The 21,202-nt window shown below is 44.4% G+C and overlaps 1 protein-coding gene across 5 annotated transcripts in view; it reads right to left on the bottom strand.

Annotated features, from left to right (window-relative positions):
* Positions 1 to 21,202, bottom strand: part of CAPS2 (calcyphosine 2) — an 85,258-nt gene that overhangs the window by 11,709 nt on the left and 52,347 nt on the right. For 4 of the 5 annotated variants that reach the window (XM_033951716.1, XM_033951715.1, XM_033951714.1 and 1 more), the window contains 4 exons: positions 20,949 to 21,149; positions 16,561 to 16,679; positions 9,752 to 9,825; positions 9,463 to 9,617 (listed from right to left, as the gene is read on the bottom strand). In XM_033951716.1, coding sequence (XP_033807607.1) covers positions 9,463 to 9,617; positions 9,752 to 9,825; positions 16,561 to 16,679; positions 20,949 to 21,149 — 549 coding nt within the window. The remainder of the gene's footprint in view (positions 1 to 9,462; positions 9,618 to 9,751; positions 9,826 to 16,560; positions 16,680 to 20,948; positions 21,150 to 21,202) is intronic. The other variant, XM_033951719.1, reaches the window with a different exon arrangement.

The raw sequence follows: 21,202 nt of genomic DNA, 5'->3' as shown, positions 1-21,202 counted from the left end.
GGTACGCTGAACCACCTTGTCATGGTGAAAAACAGTGAACGGTGGATCGGCGACCAGTGCATGCATCTCACTAACCCTCCTGGCAGAGGTGATGGCAATGAGGAAAAGCACCTTCCATGTTAGAAGTTTGAGCGAAGTTGTGGCAAGAGGCTCAAAAGGAGGATTCATGAGGGCTGATAAAACCACATTCAGGTCCCAGACGACAGGAGGAGGCTTCAGAGGTGGTTTGACATTGAAGAGGCCTCTCATGAACCGGGAAACCAGTGGATGAGCCGTGAGAGGTTTTCCGAGGATAGGCTCGTGAAACGCAGTGATGGCACTGAGGTGGACTCTGATTGAGGTAGACTTGAGGCCAGCGTCGGACAGAGAGAGCAAATAGTCCAGTACAGTTTCCACCGCCAATGAGGTGGGATCGTGATGATGCAGTAGACACCAAGAGGAGAACCTGGTCCACTTCTGATGGTAACATTGGAGGGGGACCGGTTTCCTGGAGGCATCCAAAATGCGACGGACAGGCTGAGACAGGTTCTCTGGAGAGGTCAGCCCGAGAGAAACCAAGCTGTCAGGTGGAGCGAAGACAGATTGGGATGTAGTAGAGATGCTGCTGCGTAAGTAGAGTAGGAAACACAGGAAGAGGAATGGGCTCCTTGGAGCTGAGCTGAAGCAGGAGGGAGAACCAGTGTTGGCAGGGCCACTGAGGAGCGATGAGAATCATGGTGGCCCTGTCCCTGCGGAGTTTGGATAACGTCCGCAACATCAGAGGTAATGGAGGAAAGGCATAGAGGAACTGATCCGTCCAGTCGAGCAGGAATGCATCTGGGGTCAGACGATGAGGAGAGAAGAGTCTGGAACAGAACTGGGGCAGCTGATGGTTGTGAGGAACTGCAAAGAGGTCCACCTGCGGAGTGCCCCAGCGAGCAAAGATGGAGTGGAGTGTGGAAGGGTCCAGAGTCCACTCGTGAGGTTGAAGGATGCGGCTGAGATTGTCGGCCAGGGAGTTCTGTTCGCCCTGGATATAGACAGCCTTGAGGAAGAGATTGCGGGCCATGGCCCAGGTCCAGATGCTGAGAGCCTCCTGACAAAGGAGGCGAGATCCGGTGCCACCTTGCTTGTTTATGTAGTACATGGCGACTTGATTGTCTGTGCACAGGAGAAGAACCTGAGGGCAGAGAAGGTGCTGGGAGGCCTTGAGAGCATAGAACATGGCTCTGAGTTCCAGGAAATTGATGTGATGTTGACGCTCCTGAGGGGTCCAGAGTCCCTGGGTGCGTAGATCTCCCAGGTGAGCTCCCCACGCATAGGGGGAGACATCCGTGGTTATGATCATGGAGTGAGGGGGTAGATGAAAGAGTAGACCCCTGGAAAGATTTGAGGAGTTCAACCACCATTGAAGAGATTGCTGAAGAGACGATGTCACAGAGATGGGATGAGAAAGAAGATCCGTGGTCTGTGACCATTGGTTGGCAAGAGTCCATTGAGGTGTCCTGAGGTGGAGTCGCGCCAGAGGAAGCACATGGACCGTCGAGGCCATGTGGCCCAGGAGGACCATCATCTGTCGGGCTGGAACGGAGTGATGAAGGAGCACCTGACGACAGAGGTGGAGCAGGGTCAGTTGACGGTCAGAGGGGAGAAACGCCCTCATCAGTGTGGTGTCGAGAACTGCTCCAATGAACTGAAGTCGCTGTGTGGGAAGCAGATGCGACTTGGGGTAGTTGATCTCGAACCCCAGGAGATGGAGGAAAGAGATGGTGTGATGAGTGGCTTGTAGCGCAAGTGGTGCTTTCACCAACCAATCGTCCAAGTAGGGGAACACCTGGAGGTTGTGAGACCTGAGGAAGGCCGCCACCACAATAAGGCACTTGGTGAACACCCTGGGCGATGAAGCGAGGCCAAAAGGTAGCACTTTGTACTGATAGTGACGGTGCTGTATCTGAAACCGTAGGTAGCAACGTGAAGTCGGATTGATTGGGATGTGAGTGTAGGCCTCTTTGAGGTCCAGGGAACATAGCCAGTCGTGCTGAGAGAGAAGAGGGTAAAGCGTGGCAAGGGAGAGCATTCTGAACTTCTCCTTGACCAGACACTTGTTGAGGTCCCTGAGATCGAGGATGGGACGGAGGTCTCCTGTCTTTTTGGGAACCAGGAAGTAGCGGGAGTAGAATCCCTGACCCCTTTGGTCCGGAGGCACTTCTTCGATGGCATTGAGAAGGAGAGAGTGGACCTCCCTCAGGAGGAGGGGGGTTTGGGAGGAGTGAGAAGCAGACTCTATGGGAGGATTGTCTGGTAGAAGAGTCTGGAATTTGAGAGAGTAGCCGTGGCATATGATGCTGAGGACCCATTGGTCTGATGTGATGACCTCCCAACGGCTGAGGAAGATTTGGAGGCGCCCTCCGATAGGCTGAGGAAGAGGCAGTGATGGTGGGAGACTGGCTAAGCCCTGGAGGAAAAAGTCAAAAGGGCTGAGATGGTTTTGACGGAGGTAGAGGCTTGGCAGGTTGGTGAGACTGTGAGCGAGCTTGAGATTGATGCTGTTGACGAGGACGGCGAGGCTGCTGTTGAGGCGGGTTGAGAGGTCTGGCCGAGAACCTGCGCTGGTAGGAAGACTGCTGTCTGTAGGGGCGAGCAGGCGGAGTCTTCTTTTTAGGTTTGATCAGAGTGTCCCACCTGGTCTTATGTGCTGAGAGCTTCGGGGTTGTTGAGTCCAGGGACTCTCCGAAGAGTTCATCACCCAGACAAGGTGCGTTCGCCAGGCGGTCCTGGTGGTTAATGTCTAGGTCAGAGACTCTCAGCCATGCCAAACGGCGCATGGCCACCGCCATGGCAGATGCGCGAGAGGTCAGCTCAAATGAGTCATAAGAACATAAGCAGTGCCTCTGCAGGGTCAGACCACAGGTCCATCCTGCCCAGCAGTCCGCTCCCGCGTCGGCCCAACAGGTCGTAGATGGAGCGAACCATAAATTTCCTGAGTTGGAGGAGGCTAGAAATATGTTGCTGGAAAAGAGGGACCTTACGTTCAGGAAGATATTTCTGTAAGGAGGAGAGCTGTTGCACCAGATGCTTCATGTAGAAGGAGAAGTGGAAGGTGTAGTTGTTGGCTCTATTGGCTAACATGGCATTTTGGAAAAGGCGCTTACCAAATTTATCCATGGTTTTTCCCTCTCTGCCAGGAGGGGTGGAGGCATATACACTGGAACCCTGAGATTTTTTCAAAGTAGATTCCACCAGGAGGGACTCGTGGGGCAATTGAGGTTTTTCAAACCCTGGGATTGGAATAACCCGGTACAAGCTATCCAATTTACGAGGGGCTCCAGGAACAGTGAGGGGAGCCTCCCAGTTTTTATAGAAAGTTTCCCGTAAGATGTCGTGGACGGGCAACTTCAGAAATTCTTTGGGAGGTTGCTCAAAGTCTAGGGCGTCGAGGAAAGCCTGAGACTTTTTAGAGTCGGACTCTAAGGGAATGGAAAGAGCTGCTGACATCTCCCTAAGGAATTTGGAGAAAGAGGATTGCTCTGGTTTTGATACGGTGTCGGTCATGGAGGGTTCTTCGTCGGTTGACGAAGCGTCCTCCTCGGTACCGTGAGGGGAGTCTTCCCACAAGTCCGGGTCCCTAATGTCGGGGTGCATACGTTTGGACATTGGTGTGGAGGGCTCAGCATGGCGGGTCTTTGAGAGAGATTTGCCTGAGCGCACCGAGGCGGTACCGGGTGAGGAAGACCGATGTCATTCCTGGGACCGGACAGGGTCGGCAGCATCACGGGTATGCACTGTAGGTGTTTCTGCCAAGAGCACCGGAATGGAGGTATTAATCGGTACCGAGGGGGTCGACACCGATGGGACCGTTCGAGGCTCGGACCGGTCCTGTACCGGAAGGTGCGGTGCCAGCAACGCCGGCAACAGTTGCTGGAGCTGTTGTTGCAGCTGCTCCTGTAACTGTAACTGTGTTTGAAGTATGGCCGCGATGCGGTCATCCAGGGGAGGCACCGGTACCGCTTTTTTCTTCTTCGGTACCATAGGTGCCGCTCTACGCTCCGGCGATGAGGAGGCCGATGATGAGGCACTCACTGAGATCGGAGCGGAGCGTTTGCGGGGCCGGTGCGGTGCCGGGAGGGCCGGTGTCGCAACCGTGGCAGGAGGGCGCTCAAGGGAAGTGGGAGGCTTCTTAGCCGGCTTACCTGGGCCCAATGACCCCGAGGAAGGGTCCGGTGGTGTCGATGTTGTCGGTGCCGACTTTTGGGGTGCCGTCGACGTCGCAGCCGGTTCCATGGCAGATCCGGTACCAAACAAAATATTTTGCTGGATCTGCCTATTTTTTAAAGTACGCTTTTTAAGCATAGCACAGCGGGTGCAGGTGTCAGCCCGATGCTCTGGACCCAAGCACTGGATGCACCAATTGTGCGGGTCGGTGAGGGAGATCGGGCGTGCACACCGCTGGCACTTCTTAAAGCCCGGTTGAGGGGGCATGAAGGGAAACATGGCCTCCGCAAAATCAAAGCCGGAGGCCTGTATGGTGGCAACAGGCGCCGCCGGGGCCGGCCCGAAAAAATAAAGAAAACTCGACGAGTTTTTTTTTTTTTTTAAAGAAAAGTAACGGGATCCGAAAGGAAAAAAACTGAAAAAATGAAAAAAGTACGCGAGCGGGAAGGCAGAAAATAGTTTTTCAATGGCCGTTGAAAACACATGCGTCTTCTTCGCTCCGCGGAAACGAAGAATCTGGGGACCACGCACTCCTCCGTCGGGCGGGAAGGCACTCGCGCATGCGCGGTGCAGCCAACTAGAACTTTCTAGTTAAAAAGGTCCATACCGGGGCTCCGTCGGTGACGTCACCCATGCGTTAAGAATATGCTGCCTGCTTGTCCTGGGATAATGTTGCTATTCTTTGGGATTCTGGAATCTTGCTTACTCTGAGATAATAGAATGCTGCTACTTCTTGGGTTTTAGCCAGGTATTAGGGACCTGGATTGGCCACCGTGAGAACGGGCTACTGGGCTTGAAGGACCATTGGTTTGACCTAGTAAGGATATTCTTAAAAAATTGTCTGGAATAAGTACACAGAAGTCAGTAATCAGAAGAGAGTGGCTATTTTTATGCCAGTAGTCTCCAATGCATGGCCCCCTGAAGTCCTCTACTGCGACCCTCAAACAGTTGGCTGAAATGTTCTTCAAATCCTGTAAATGCGTTAATTTCAATCTTGCACACAATCTCTTAAGTGCGTTAATCAGGTGTCTCATTTATGGAATTTGCTACTGCTTAAAAACCAAAGCAAAGTGAGTTTTTAAAAGATATTCTTGAAGCGGTGTAGAATCAACGCTGGTATTAATTTTTAATGTTTAATACCCAGTCTGAACAAGCAGGTCAAGACACTTTATAACCTATGTGAAAGCTTGAAATCTTTTTGTGACCCTCGGGGCTTTCTTGTATTCACACGGTAGCCCTTTACATGAAAAAAGTTGGAGACCACTGATTTATGCAATACACATATAGGGCTTCTTGGCAGCAAATGGATTGAGCAGATGTGTTACAAGAAGAGCAAATGTAAAAGAATGTGAACACAATAGGCATAAACACATGGGATTTTATAACGCTTGTGCATAAATTGCAACTAGGTCCAAATTCCATCCCTGAACACGGCTACATGTGGGTCACGTAAAAGTACACTTCTCCTTGTCAATATACACATTTTTAAGTGCAATTTAAATTTTATAATATAACTAGTCTTTAAGCCCGTTACATTAACGGGTGCTAGAACAGATGTGTCTGGCTGTGTTTCTTTATCTCTCTCTCCTTGGCCGCTGTCTGTATCCTTCTGTCTCCCCCCCCCCCCCCCGAGCAAAGCTGTCTGCCCCCAGCACACACCTCCCCCCAAAGCAGCCCCCTTTCCCTCTCCCTAACTGTCTCTCCATGGCCCTCTTCTGTCTTCCCCTCCAGAGCAAAGCTGGCTGTCCCCAGCACACCTCCCTCCAAAGCAGCCCCCTTTCCGTCTCCCTATATCTCCATGGCCCCTTCTGTCTCTCCCAGAACACCCCTCCCCCCAAAGCAGCCCCCTTTCCCTTTCCCTGTCTCTCCATGGCCCCTTCTGTCTTCCCCCCCAGAGCAAAGCTGTTTGCCCCAAGCACACCCCTCCCCCCAAAGCAGCCCCCTTTCCCTCTCCCTGTCTCTCCAGGGCCCCTTCTGTCTTCCCCCCCCAGAGCAAAGCTGTCTGTCCCCAGCATACCTCCCCCCCAAAGCAGCCCCCTTTCCCTTTCCCTCTCCCTCTGGCTCCCGGTATTGATCCCCTTCTTACCCTCCCTCCATCCTGGCGTCTTCTGGCCTGCTCCTCTTCAAAGCAGCCTACGATCGTGGTGGCCGGCTTTAGCGAACCTAGCAGGCCACTCTCCAACTCGGTAGCACGTTCCCTCTGACGCGATCCCGTGCGTCAGAGGGAGCGTGCTACTGAGGTTGGAGAGCGGCCTGCGAGGTTCTTTAAAGCCGGCCACGATCTTAGGCTGCTCTGAAGAGGAGGATCAGCGGCAGCGGCAAGTGAAGGCGGGAGGTGTGTTCCCTGCTGAGGACGCAGGCAGGGAGAGAGCACAGTTACGCGCCTTCAGCCACCACACACGCCTCCAGCCCCTGCAAGCGCTGTGAGGTGTCAAATAGAATACTGCCACAGAAGCACACCTCATGGCGCCAGAAATAATGAATTTTCAAGAGCACATGCGCGCTCTAGGGTTTTATTATTATAGATTTTATAGGAGGCTCTTAATAATCTTTTTAAATAAAATTGGCTTCCCCCATAGGTCATTTATACTTATTTATCTCTGCCTCTCCAGGCAGTTACAAGCATACAAATACAATAAAAGTATACAAACATTTGTAAATATATTCGAATATGAGCCAATCCAAATATAAGCTGAGTTAATAGTTTTCCCTCAAAATTAGAGGGGAAAAGATTCTGAGTATAAGCTGGGGAAGGGGTTATATTCAAGTATAGTGGTACCTCGGTTTACGAGTGCACCGGTTTGTGAGTGTTTTGCAAGACGAGCAAAACATTCGCAAGATCGGCGCCTCGGAAACCGAGTGTGCCTCGATTTGCGAGCGGCGCCCCCTGCGATCCGGCACCCTCCCCCCCGCAATCTGAAGTCCCCCAGACCCACCTGAACCCGCTTCTTACTATCATCTGGGCTTCGGCACCGGCACGCCCTGTACGTTGGTGCCGGTGCCCGAAGATCAGCCTCCTCTTCTTGCTGAGCCTTGAGCATCTGCGCATCCTCAAGGCCTGCGAGTTCACGCTCTCTCCGAGAGAACGTGAACTCGCAGATGCTCAAGGCCCAGCAAGAAGAGGAAGCTGATCTTCGGGCACTGGCACCAACGCACAGGACATGCCTGTGCTGGTGCCGAGGCCCAGATGACAATAAGAAGCGGGTTTGGGTGGGTCTGGGGGACTTCAAATTGCAGCGGGGGGGGGGGGGCCGGATTGCAGGAGGGGCCTTCGGGGGGAGCAATGCCGGTTCTCATGGAGGGGATAGAGCAGCGCCGCTGGCCTCGGGGGGTGGGAACGTATCAAAGCGAGTTTCTATTATTTCCTATGGGGAAACTCGCTTTGATATACGAGTATTTTGGTTTACGAGCATGCTTCTGGAACGAATTATGCTCGTAAACCAAGGTACCACTGTATACCAATAATCCTTCCTCCCCTATAGCCCTATAGTGTCTTGCATGTCTTCCTTTTCCTCTCTCACCCCCTACCCCATGTGATCATCACCTCTCACTTCCCCCCCAGCAGAAACTGGCACGTCTGTTCCCTTCCCTCCCTCCCCTAGCACTTTTATCTCGTTATATCCCCCTCCCCCTCATCACAACTGGCACATCTCTCTTGTTCCTTCCTTCCCTCTACCCTCCTGTTGCGGCAACCAGCACTTCCTTCTTGTTCCCTCGCCAACCCCTCCTCCCATGGAGACCAGCATTTCTCTCTCCTTTCCTACCCTTCCAGACAAACCATAGGAAGGTCCTTAGGTATCTGGCCAATTAGAGTCTTAGGTCACTCCCACTGCATCCCAGGATGAACTGGGAGGGAGACCTAAGACTCCAGTTGGCCCAGGTGCCTAAGGCCCCTCCCATGGGAGGGGCCTTAGGCATCTGGGCTAATCAGAGCCTTTGGCCCCTCCCCGGTGAATCTCAGAATGCACTGGGAAAGGGAAGGCCTACCATTTTGGAACAGGTGGGCCTGACGGCAGGAGTAAGTTGGGGATGTACGAGATTAATTGCGAGACAGGGTAGGGATGGAATGGATTTTAGTGGGTATTGGTGAAATTTATGTCCCTATGCAACTCTACTTCCATGCCCGTTTTCTGCCTATACCTCACAACACAAGGTTTACCACACTGCAAATGCTAAATTATTCTGAGTGGTATAGAACAGGTACAAGGGAATCAATTTTTTACTCCATCAAAAATTACAAAGATTAGGGAACAGTCATATTACAGGAAAATATGTTTAAAACCAACAGGAGGAAATATTTTTTTCACTCGGAGAATAGTTAAGCTCTGGAAAGCATTGATAGAGGATGTGGTAACAACTGTACACCAACGAAAGCACTTAGGATATTGGCGCGCCGACACCTGCGCGCAGGACAAAAGCGCACCACTGGTTCTGCCGCTTTTACGCCTTATTAGCTTTCTGAGGGGAGGTGGGGGCAGAACCCCCAATACACTTATAACTGTTCGGCTTCCGTTGGGGGGGGGATTTGGGAGGGGGAACCCCGCCAGTACACTGAAAACTTCCGTTCTCTCGATGTTTGAGAATGTTCGGAAGTTTTAAGTGTAGGGGAGGGCGGGTTCCCCCAAACACCCCCCCAGCAGGAGCTGTATAAGTGTAGTGTGGGGGGGGTCACCCCCCACACCCCCTCTCAGAATGCTAAAGGTAAGGTGTAAAAGCGGCAGAACCGGTGGCACACTTTTGTCCTGCACACAGGTGTTGGCACACGATTGTCAGCATGCGAATGCCCAACGTGCCACCGGTAACAACAGTTAACATAGATGTGTTTAGAAAAGGTTTGGTCAAGTTAATGGAGGAAAAGTCCATAGTCTGCTATTGAGACAGACATAGGGGAAGCCACTGCTTGCCCTGGAATCAGTAGCATGGAATGTTGCTACTATTTGGGGTTTTGCCAGGTGCTTGTGACCTGGACTGGCCACTGTGGAAACAGGATACTGGGCTAGATAGACCACTGCTCTGACCCAGAATGGCTAGTCTTATGTAGCTCTACATTAGCAGTTACCAGTAAACTATACATGCTAAGCACAGTTTAATAAGAGGGCCCCATTAAAAAGTAACACAGTATTAAATCATATGTTCTTTACACAAAAAAATTAAGAGTGGCCACATCTACTACTGAGGTTAAGAAATGGACTTATAGATGATTAGAAAAAAGGAATGAGGCCACACAATAGGAAGTCTCAGGATTTAGGCACAGTGAGTTACTGAAGATACCTCTTCTGGAAGTTCCAAGTGAAAGTACGTAAGAGCCTGTTTGTAGTCTGACTTGCAAAGCAATCCATGTCCCTTCATGTCCTGCTGCCGGAAGAATTTTCCCAATCTTGTTAGAGTACGAACTCCTCTCTTACTCAATCTCTCTTGCAGCTTATCTAAAAAAGGAAATCATTCTTAAGTACGCTCTCTCACAAGTGAGATTACAAAAGAGAAAACCAGTCCTCTATCAGGTAAGATGCAAAAACAACATTAATTTAAAAGCTAAATGAGTTATGACACAAGCGCTTACTTTGTACAGCTATGAAGGTGCTCTTGTCATCAAGCTCCTTAGTGAGACCTTGCTGGTTTTCCATCAAAGTAGATCTGAAATGAATCAATCCATTTCTAAATTGTTTAATTTCACAATATACTTTTACTATGATGGAAACAAAACAGCCCAGCCTATGCCCCTACTGTAAACATGAGGTGATTGAATGCAATATTTTAAAATATATTTGTGCTAATTCAAACATTTTCTGTTGGTACTTTGACCTACAGACTTTGTACTAGTTCATAATGAGAAAGTATTAAACAAGCCTGCCTGCTGAATAGTATCTACAGAGATTTGTTCCTGGTTTCTATTTGAAAATGTGATTTATCTATTTATTATTTTAAAAATGTATATTCCCCTTAAACCTAAGCAGATTACAAGTAAAAACAATCACATCAAATATTTCACAAATTTAAACTGTTAGCTGCAATGTTACTTAAATACATATAGAAAAGCTGGAGAAGATGTTCCTGAATCAGTTCTTTATTGAGTCAATCAACAAGTAGCAATAATACATCCACATATGCATAAGATGGTGCGGATCCAACAAGGTCCGTGCTTTGACTAAAATAGCCTTCTTCTGAGGAAATGAGCTATTGTGGATATTGCCTTAATTGATAAAATTGACAAGATCGAAAGCAACACAGAAAGCCCACCTCTTTGAGAGTGCTTTTGACTCCTAACTCCTCTCACCTTGGGTTCTGCATCCCCAACCCTATATGTCAAGTCTGTCTGTCCAAGTTAGATTGTAAACTCTTCCAAGCAGGAACCATCTGTAAATGTCAAAATGTACATTACTGCGTACGCCTTTCGGCGCTATATAAGTGATTAGTAGTAGCAGTAGTAGTATAAGCTCTTCTGAGCAGGGACCGTCTGTGATTAGTAGTAAGCTCTTCCCGAGCAGGGACCATCTGTAAATGTCAAAATGTACAGCACTGCTTACGCCTTTCGGCGCTATATAAGTGATTAGTAGTAGCAGTAGTAGTAAGCTCTTCCGAGCAGGGACCGTCTGTAAATGTCAAAATGTACAGCACTGCGTACGCCTTTCGGCGCTATATAAGTGATTAGTAGTAGCAGTAGTAGTAAGCTCTTCCGAGCAGGGACCATCTGTAAATGTCAAAATGTACAGCACTGCGTATTCCTTTCGGCGCGATATAAGTGATTAGTAGTAGCAGTAGTAGTAAGCTCTTCTGAGCAGGGACCCTCTGTAAATGTCAAAATGTACAGCACTGCGTATGCCTTTCGGCGCTATATAAGTGATTAGTAGTAGCAGTAGTATAAAGGTCAAAATGTATAGCGCTGCATATGCTTTTCAGTGCTATAAGTGATAAGTAGTAGGAGTAGCAGTATAGTTATCTGCCTAGTTTTAAGTGGAATGCAAATGTAATAAATAAACCAGGTTCTTAGATTCAGTATATCAAAGAAAATGAACATTGGCATGAGCATGAACATAAAATGGAAATATGTGTCTCTCTCTATGTCGTAAACAGAAACTCCGAACAGTGTTAGTCTAAGGCCAGTTCTAAGCTTCAGGAGGGCAAATTTCAGAAGCCATGTGCTCGGTTAAATTCTGGTGTTTTTCCACCATAGGGGTTGAACCTTTAGGGCTCCTTTTATCAAGCCGCGTTAAACTGCCGGCCGCGCTAGCCGCTAATGCCTGCCTTGAGCAGGCGGTAGTTTTTTGGCCAGTGCAAGGGTTAGTGCGTGATTAAAAGTTGCGTGCGCTAACCCCGCTAGCACGGCTTGATAAAAGGAGCCCTTAGTGAAGTACATTAGAATGGCATCACCCTTGGCATGAGGTGGAGGCATTTCGGAGAGCCCTTCCACCTCTTTTGAGGCGGTCAGCTTTTCTCCGGAGGAGCGAGACACGCCGGCACAGCCACTCTCTCGACTGGGTTTGCAGGGCGAGGAGAGTGTGGCGGTAATTTCCGGGAGCTGTGAGGAGGAGGAAAATGAAGAACTGGCAGCCCGGAGATTGTCTACTGCCTTTCCAACGCAGGAAGTCTTGGGGAAAATGGAGGAATGGCAAGAATCACCATTACCTTTACACTTCCAAACAGGTACTGAGCAGCTTAAAGATTTGAACATTAAATGTTTCCTAGCTCCTCTAGAAAAACCTTCAGTGGTGGATTTAAACTCTATTTGGGAGGCAATCTCAACATTACAGATTTCCCTGGGAAACCAATTGCAAACTCTGTCTACTCATTGTGCAGGGATACTTTCTGAGACTGCAAAAAAAAATTGCAAAAAAAAGTGGGCAAATTGGAGGAAAAATCATTAGAACATGAAAGAAAATTGGAAGTTATGGTGAATATTAAGAAAAAAATCACTTGAGCAGGAAAAAAATTTGGAAATATTGGGAGCACAAAATCAGATCCTTATGAGGGATAATGATAATATCAATTTCAAGATGGAGGTTCTTGAAAACTTAGTACGGAGACAAAACTTGAGATTGATTAATTTTCCTAAGTTAATATCCACTACAGCTCTTGATATGTTTAAACGGTATCTTTCAGAGATTCTAAAAGTCCCACAGAGTTCTTTCCCACCAATTTCAAAAATTTACTATATTTCCTTGGGAAAGAAGAAGACCCCGGAGGACAAGCAAGAACCAGTAAGAGATGTGTTGGACTTAACAAACCTATTAGAGAAGTCAGAATCAGAGGAATTAACGGCTGCCACACTTTTTGTTCAACTAGCATTAGATTCAGATAGAGAATGGCTTCTGAAGTTGTTTTTTTAAATATAAAGATGCTTTGTTTTTGAATCAAAAAATAAGAATGTATCCAGATGTTTCTAGGATAACTCAAAAAAAAAAAAAAGGAAACAGTTTTTGCTCTTGAGACCACAGGTGTAAAAATCGGAGCTACGTTTATGCTGAGATACCCCTGTAAATGTTTAGTTAATTTTAGGGGAGCTAAATATACTTTTTTTGAATCTGCAGTTAGAGGTTTATATTAGATAAGGAGGTGATGGTCTGTAAGTACCCCTATTTGTAACCAAGAAAATGTTCCTAGTTAGTTAATTGGGTCCACTTCAGTCAGCCTAAATTTCTTATAAACTGTTGGATTAATTAGTCTCCGATTTATGATACTTCTCCCTCAATATTTGTGGACTAATTAACAGTAGAAAGAATGTTTATTTTTCTTATATTGTTTTATGTTATGTATTGTATGGTGGATACTGTTTTATTTCATTATGATTGTGTTATCATATAATTTAAACTCAATAAAGACAAAGTTAAAAAAAAAAAAAAAGAATGGCATCACGACAAAATTAATTTTGCTGTACACTTATGTTACATCGTATTTGTCAAAGCTGGATATTTCAATTCACATTCTTTTGGAAAAATTAGAGACATTTTTGGTCTTATCTTGCTACAAAATCAAATATAAATAATCTAGAATATACTATAATTTCCTTGCTCAATAAGCAACTTAAAAATCAAGAGGCCTTTTTGCTACAGCTTAGCATGTGCTAATGGAATTAGCGCATGCTAAAAGCTAAGAAGGGCTTAACATTTAGCACACACTAAGCTTTAGTAAAAGGGCCCCTAGTTCAGTGTTCCTTCAAGTGAGCTAAGATTATATAAATATCGAAAATAGTATCCTGTGTACATAGTCAATGACAAACTACGTAAGTACCAGCAAGGTTTGCCTGTTTGTCAGTGACTACATACACAGGATACTATTTTCGATATTGGCATGAGCTGTGCATTCACACCAGCTGGTTTTTATTGCTGGTAGAAGCTGTTTGATACCAGCATGTTACTCACCCCTGAAGCAGTTTGGCAAAATGCATTGGGCATATTGCTGGGAGCACTCTGAATAAACATTAATGTGTCTTCAGATTGTCTACAGCTTCTTCTGTTCCACATTAAAAAAATATTTTATAATTTTTCTGTGAGGGGGCATATATCTGGGGACAGAGAGTGGGTATTTCTGCACTAAATTAGCGCATCTATACTGAATCGTCAAACTCTGGAATTTATTATCAGACAATGTGGTAAGAGCAGTTAGTTTAGCAGGGTTTAAAAAAGTTTGGCTAAGTTTCCTAAAAAAAAAAAAAAAATGATAAGCTATTATCAAGATGGACTTGGGAAAATCCACTGTTTATTTCTAGGATAATCAGCATAAAATCCATTCCACTCTTAAGATCTTGCAGGGTACATGACCTGGATTGGCCACTGTTGGAAACATGATACTGTGCTTAATGGACCTTTGTTCTGTCCCAGTATGGCAATGCTTATGTGCGGGATTAGCACGTGAGCCGTTACTTCAGAAAATGGAAAAATTGGCCATTTTCTGGCAGCAGTAATAGCAGCCTTAGGGCTCCATTTACTAAGCTGTGTTAGCGTTTTTCGCGCACGCATTTTAGCGGATGCTAAACCCGCGCTACGTGGCTAGAACTAACGCCAGCTCAATGCTGGCGTTAAGGTGTAGCATGCACGGCAATTTAGTATGCGCTATTCCGCGCGTTAAAGCCCTAACACGGCTTAGTAAAAGGAGTCCTTAGTGTGTAAGGAAAACCAGAGTAAGGGCAAACTAAGACCACTTTCTACTACAGCTTAGTTAACCATCTCTTAAAAAGGAGAATCACAGGTTTGTGTAATCACAAACAAGCTACAATTAGTCTAAAAACCTTACAGAGCTCCAAAAGGTGGTGGCACTAATTCCCATAGCTAATCTCTAGCACTTTTAAACAGTATCTTAGTGCAGTAAAACAGAAGCACCAGCACCGCAGAAGTGGCTGATGGTGCTCTGGAGCATAACTGAAATGGAGGTGTTAACGGCACAATGTAAAGGGAAATGAGAAGAGGATAACAAGAAGCGGGGACCCTGTAATGAAGGTTTTGGAGATGCGAGAATACAATTGCTGTTTATAAATCTAGAAGACAAGGACAAATGGTAGAATGGAGGGGAGGCGGTTAAGCGGGAAGGTGGAAGGGTCTGTCCTAGATGTGCTCATTAACTACAGCTCTTCTTTATGCAGGTTTTCATGCTGTTGGTTTGGATTATTCTACATACATGTGTCAGTCTCTCACCCATTTCTTGCATGTGTACTTTGGATTTCTATACTCCAAGTGTATAATCAATGGGAGAGTGTGGCGCAGTGGTTAAAGCTACAGCCTCAGCACCCTGAGCTGCTGGGTTCAAATCTCATGCTGCTCCTTGTAACCCTGGGCAAGTCACTTAATCCCCCTCATTGCCCCAGGTATATTAGATAGATTGTGAGCAACCAGGACAGACAAGGAAAAATACTTGAGTACCTGAATAAATTCATGTAAAGTTTTGAGCGCCCCTGGGAGAATGGTACAGAAAACTGAATAAATAAATAGTGTGAAACATTTCAGCCTCTGATAACCAGAGCTGGTATTGTGACATCTTAATGCCTCATTCCAACAATACCTAAGAGCCAACCTCATCCGTGATGTCACAATGGCTTGACTGTCCTATACTTTGCTCACTTCTACTATATTATGATTTCTAGAGTGGTGCAGTCGTTAAAGCTACAACCTCAGCACCCTGAGGTTGAGGGTTCAAACCCACGCTGCTTCTTGTTACCATGGGAAAATCACTTAATCCCTCCATTGCCCCAGGTACATTAGATAGATTGCGAGTCCACAGGACAGACAGGGAAAAATGCTTGAGTACTTGAATAAATTCATGTAAACCGTTCTGAACTCCCCTGGGATAAAAAATGCAGGTGGGTGGGTAAAAATGGTTTGGTCATGTATATTTATAAGTTGAATGTGCTTTTGTTGACTAATTGTATGTTATATATCTGTATATTGCACTATTGCAGTTTGGAAAATCAATAAAGAATTAAAAAAAAAAAATGCTAATGCAGCTTCATAAAAGGGGGTCTAAATGTATTTAGCCTTTACTTTTTGATTTACCCTTGTATGAATAATAATTTCACTTTATTTTTAATCTTATGAACAGGACAAAATAAGAGAGAGTGGGGAAGAAACTGTAAACATATTTAATCCTGGCATTTAACAGAAGGGTCAGAACTGACATCAGACCAATTAAACAGTCTGCTCAGTAAGCAGATTTTTAAATTATATCAGTGGTACACAACCTTGGTTGCTCAGTGAGCCACTCTTGCTGAATCTCAGTCACATTCAAATGTAATCTTCTTTTAAGCTTGATGCTGAAGGTTTAGTTTCAAATGCTCTTCTAAAATCTGTTTTACTATTTGGGATCTAGCTAGGTACTATGGTGACAGATTTCATCACCTTTACCGTCCTCGTGGATAATCACGGGAAACCATCCAAATGTCATTCTTTAAGGAGAGAGGGAAGAATCAGAGTATGAATAGTCCCAGCCAGTGACCCTCAAGCCTTGCATTGAAGAACGCTGATGTAGAAGGACCGAGGTTGAGATAGACACCGGATGGTTTCCTGCGGTTATCCAAGGGGATGGAAACGGTGATGAATTCTGTCACTATGTCATTCTCTACTTGGGACCTAGGATGGCCACTGTTGGAAACAGGATGCTGGGCTTGTCCCAGTATGGCAAGTCTTATGTTCTAGAAATTCATTAGTTTCATAAAGATAAATTGTGTTTTCTGTAGCTCTTTGGCATCAAGTTAAATTTTAAAAAAAAATTACATAGATTTTTTCTTACCACAGACTGTTGTTGCTACAACTGCTTTCTAAAGTTTCCTCAAGAACCACCTACATTTCACAGTCAGTAAAATTGTTTAGAGTAGCAGAAGACATGTACCCCACCATCCTATACTTGTTATCAAGACCTAATGATCCCAAAACATGAAATACTTACGTGAAAGAATCCAGAGCTTTCTTATCGATATCTATCAGTCGAAGTTTAAGTAACGGGTTCTGCTTAACACTATCCGAAAGGTTAAGATGATCACAAGTCAAAAAGGTGAAGTTAGCACCCTGTGTAGAATGGTAGATATCCAAATGTTGGCAACAATACAATGTAATACAACTTCTTATATCCCACAATTTTTGACAGGGAATCATTGTGGCTTACAGCAAAATGAGTTACATTTGTGATACAGTGCTATTGATAAGCAAATTTAATATTGCTAGGTTAGTTTAGGATGGCAGTCTGTGGGATGAAGAGGGCTGGGAAGAGTTGAGTCTACTGGGGGAAGAGATACGTTTTTAATCTTTTCCTGAACTGTGCATCCTCAAAAGTATATGAAAGTGACTTTAGAACACATCATACTTATTACAAATCTAACATTATTTATCTGAATATTCCTTTATTGCCCATATGTTCATCAATAAAATTACTAGGTCATATAATTGTAAAAAAAAGATTTTACTTTGATATACAAAGAAGCTGTATGGAAAACCACATTACTTACCTGTAGCAGGTGTTCTTCATATGCAGTGGGATGGAAGATTTAGACTTTACAAATGGGTGATGTCAACGGACAGATCCTGCAACATTGACTTTGCATTGGAAGTTTTGCATATATACCGCATGGTTATGCAGGGCTGCTTCAGTCCTCTCTGCAGGTTAATATGGAATTCAACTATAAAATGAGCCATCGTTAGGTGCCATTGACTCGTGTTCGAGTCCTAGCAACTTGACGATATTGTGGCAGAATACAGAAGTAGATTGCTGGGCCTTTCTTCTGCACAGTATAAATTCAACGTCACCGTTGTCGCATCAAACGCGATCCTCCACCTCCAACACTGCCCATCTGCTGCTGCCCAGATGGGTGGTACTTCGTTAGTCTGACATCTCCGCTATAACCTGTCCGCCTTGGGAGACCCTGCTGGTAGTGAAACTACCGATGGCATAGCTTTCAGCTTCACAGATGCATACAAGCCCCAGTGACATAAGACCATGTACCAAGACTTGAGATAAGATAAGCAGGGAGTGTTATATGATTATTTCCATCTTGCTACTCATGGAGAACACCTGCTATAGATGTGTTTTCTCCAAAGACAAGAAGGATGGAAAAAAAGTTCCCACAAATGGGCTTCCCTAGCTATAGAATTCCTGTAACATAAAAAAGGGGAAACGGGGAAAAAGTGACAATAGGCAGGTAAAAAATATTTCTGCTGGCAATAGCCTTCCTCTCCCTCTTCAGTACATAGGAGACAGAGAAATCCCTTTCCAAGCAATGAAATGTGAAATGTATAAACAGAAGTTCTTGCAGTTCTACAAGTTTCCTCTGAGAAGGCCAACCTTGTTTACAAAAACATTATCAACACCGTCACGCCACCAATATTGTGAGCTTTAGTGTGGTCCACCAAGACTGGGCACAAATGAAATAGAAGCAGTCCGCTAGCCAGTTAGAAAGTTTGGCAATGGCAATCCTAGGTTTACTGGGAGCAAATGAAACAGAACTGGGTAGGCTTTCTGCAAGCTTTAGTGCACTCTAGATAGAGAGCTAAGAATTTTACAATCCTGTGTGTGTAGGCAAACTCACCGTCATGGGCCTTTGCCTAAGAAAAAACCACTGAATGGACGACTTGACTTGTAAAGGTGAAATTTCAACACCACCCTATTGTTAAAAACGGTTCATAGTCTAAAGCGCGCTTGGACAAAGGCGTGCCAACAACTGAGCACAGGACTTCATCGCGCCAAAGAAAAACCGTATTTTAAAGGGCAACTTTTTTTCCTTAGACATCCTTGTAAATGTGTAATTCATTATAAAACTCAGAAGTATGTCTTTTTTGATCCTCACCAACTGACGACCTTCCTGTCCCTGTCCCGACTGGAGAAGGAGAGTGCTAAATAGATTAGAGGTCCTTTACTCTCTGATAGCTCATGATTCTATAATGATTGTTTCTTTTTGATGTACTCTAATTTGATTTTTACATCCTGGATCCATTTGAGGATTTGAGAAGATTTATGTTTAGGTTACTTTAATTGCTTGTTTAATTTTCTTTTCATGAATCATCTTTCCACACAAGTTTATCTTGATTGTATAAATTGAAAACCTATAAATAAATAAATTAACTGGCTTGGCCTGATGTTACCAGCACCGAAGCATCGAATTGAGCTAGATGTCAGTAAAGCTACTCCTTGATCTTCCTATCCAGCTCCTCTTCAAAGATTACACTGCCAAAACTGAAGGGGGCATGCTGAAGAGTCTCAAAAGGCACTCTCTTAAGCGGACTAAAGTAAGATTCTATTCAGGAAAAAACCCCAACACAAACCCAGGTTGAAATGGAGGCTTCTGCCGAATAACTGTTTTTTTAAAAACAACAAACCTCATCAGAATGCACTGCCGAGGAAAAAGTTTATAAATGCTCTTGAAAAAGCAAGTCATGTTGGACTTTTAGGGTGTAAAGCCTTTAGTAAACCCTTATGCAAGACCAGAACAGTAGCCACACCAGAATAGTAGCCACAAAAGACTAAAATTCTCATAGAGCACATCATAGCTTGAAACAAGGCTTTGGAAAGACCAACCTCACTAAAATGCTCGATTACCTGAACAAATTCATGTAAACCGTTCAGTTCTCCTGGGATAACGGTATAGAAAATTGAATAAATAATAAATAAATATCTTTAGGAAATTGTTAAAAACTTTTTATTTTTATTGATTGTTAAATGAATAATTTTGTATGGCTCTAATATTTTTTTTTTTTTAATTGTTGTTATCCACCTAGAATCTATTAAGAATAGTGCAGAATATAAATATATAAGAATAGAATAGAATCCCTTTCATCTCATTTTTAACTTTTCATGAGGCAGGCCAAAAGACTAGAAGAAAACAGACATTTCAACTGAACTGGGCCTCTTTTAAGTAGTTGCCCCTTCCCTCTGGAACTCAGCGTCGAATGCATGAGATAACGAACCTCAAGAAATTTAAGTCTTTTCTTAAGACATTCCTTTTTAAAAGATGCTTTTCAAGTTTGAGTGTCCTTTTAAGGATTTTTAAACTTTTTTTCTTTTATTAGTCCACTTGTATTGGACTTGTTTGTTTTTAACCCCGTCCTTTTGTTTCTCCCTTTGTACCTCACTTTCCTTTAACTATTGTAGTTCTTCCCTTCTTTCCATCCGTACCTGTTTGTCCAGTAGTGTACCTTATCTTTTGTTAAGTTATGTTAATTGTATTACCTGTTTTTACCCTATTTTTAATTGTACAACCACCTTGAAATAAATGATACGGTGGTATATCAAATCAATAATAAACTTGAATAGAAAACATAGCAGCCTAAGAATCTGAAGCTCAATTATGTTTGCATACCACGATCTTCTGGACGAGCAAGAGCCATCAAAATTAAAAGTGGATGGTAAAACAACCCTGCAATATCTTCTTCCCTCTAGTGGCCATAGGAAGTAGAACACAGTTGCCACAGCTGAAGCAAACATCCAGCCCTCAGTCAACTGAAAATCCCAGGAAGTTTGACCTTATGCCTTGTGGCCATAAAATCCAAACCATGTGTAGTCATGATAAGACTGAAGGCCTCCCTCGAGAGTTTCCAATCTCCAGAGACAAGGGAGTAAGTTCTGACGTAGTCTGCTTAAAAGAAAAAGAAAAAAACAAAAAACCCCCAAGCCTCATCAAGGTGCACCACCATCATAATCAACATCAAGGAACCAAAAGTGTGCAGTACAAGTTTCTATAGAAGTTTAGCTGTCAGTATTTCTTTCAGTACATTCCTAAGGTCTTTTTCAAGACTACATGAAATAGAGATACCACTATAATATCTTGTTTTGTTTTTTGTTGTTTTTTTTTTTTATACAGCAGTTTGGTCCACCATTTCTTGAAGGGTAATTTGCAAAGTATACAGAATATACGTCACAACCTTCAAATTACACCATATACAGAAATCACCATTTGTGCAAGTCCGAGTGGACCCAAATCTGATATACAGAAATTACAGTGCATCATCATTTAGTTAACTGGCATAACAAAACATAGTCTTGCTACAAAAAAAAGTCACAGAAGAAATTAAAGTAAGAGCACAAATCACAGTTTAATAGGGCTATCAAAAATGTACAATATATTCTGAATTGGCAAACTAAGATTTTTTTTTTTTAAGAATGTAAAGAGTTTATTAATAGTGTAAAGTTTTATGGTCCATTGGATACTAGCTGCCAAATGCAGATTAATGAATGTGTAAAAAAAACCACACACAACACACACTGAGCAACCAAACTTCAAATTTCACTGTCACTATAACAAACATTCTAGATAATACATAATATCTTGTTATCAGTTTGGTATATACCCTGAGGAAGGCACTGTTCTGCCAAAACCAAGATCCGAGTTGGGACTTCCCAGAGGAACTTTCAATAAAATCCCTTGTGTTGTATTGCGACATCGGCTTTGCCTTTCTTTTGTTTTGCTTCTTGCTGAGCAAGGAAGACTCCTCTTTTTTTTGTTGACCAGAAATCAACATCCAGGAGTTGCACAGAGAAACATTTTCTACCTGCAGGAGATAGAGAAATGCTGATTTGTGGGAGCTGCACAGTGCTCCATAGG

This window comes from Geotrypetes seraphini, chromosome 7 (genome assembly GCF_902459505.1).
Source record: "Geotrypetes seraphini chromosome 7, aGeoSer1.1, whole genome shotgun sequence".
Classification (NCBI taxonomy): Eukaryota; Metazoa; Chordata; class Amphibia; order Gymnophiona; family Dermophiidae; genus Geotrypetes; species Geotrypetes seraphini.
Note: the sequence above shows the minus strand (reverse complement) of the source record. Positions and strands in the feature narration are given on the sequence as shown.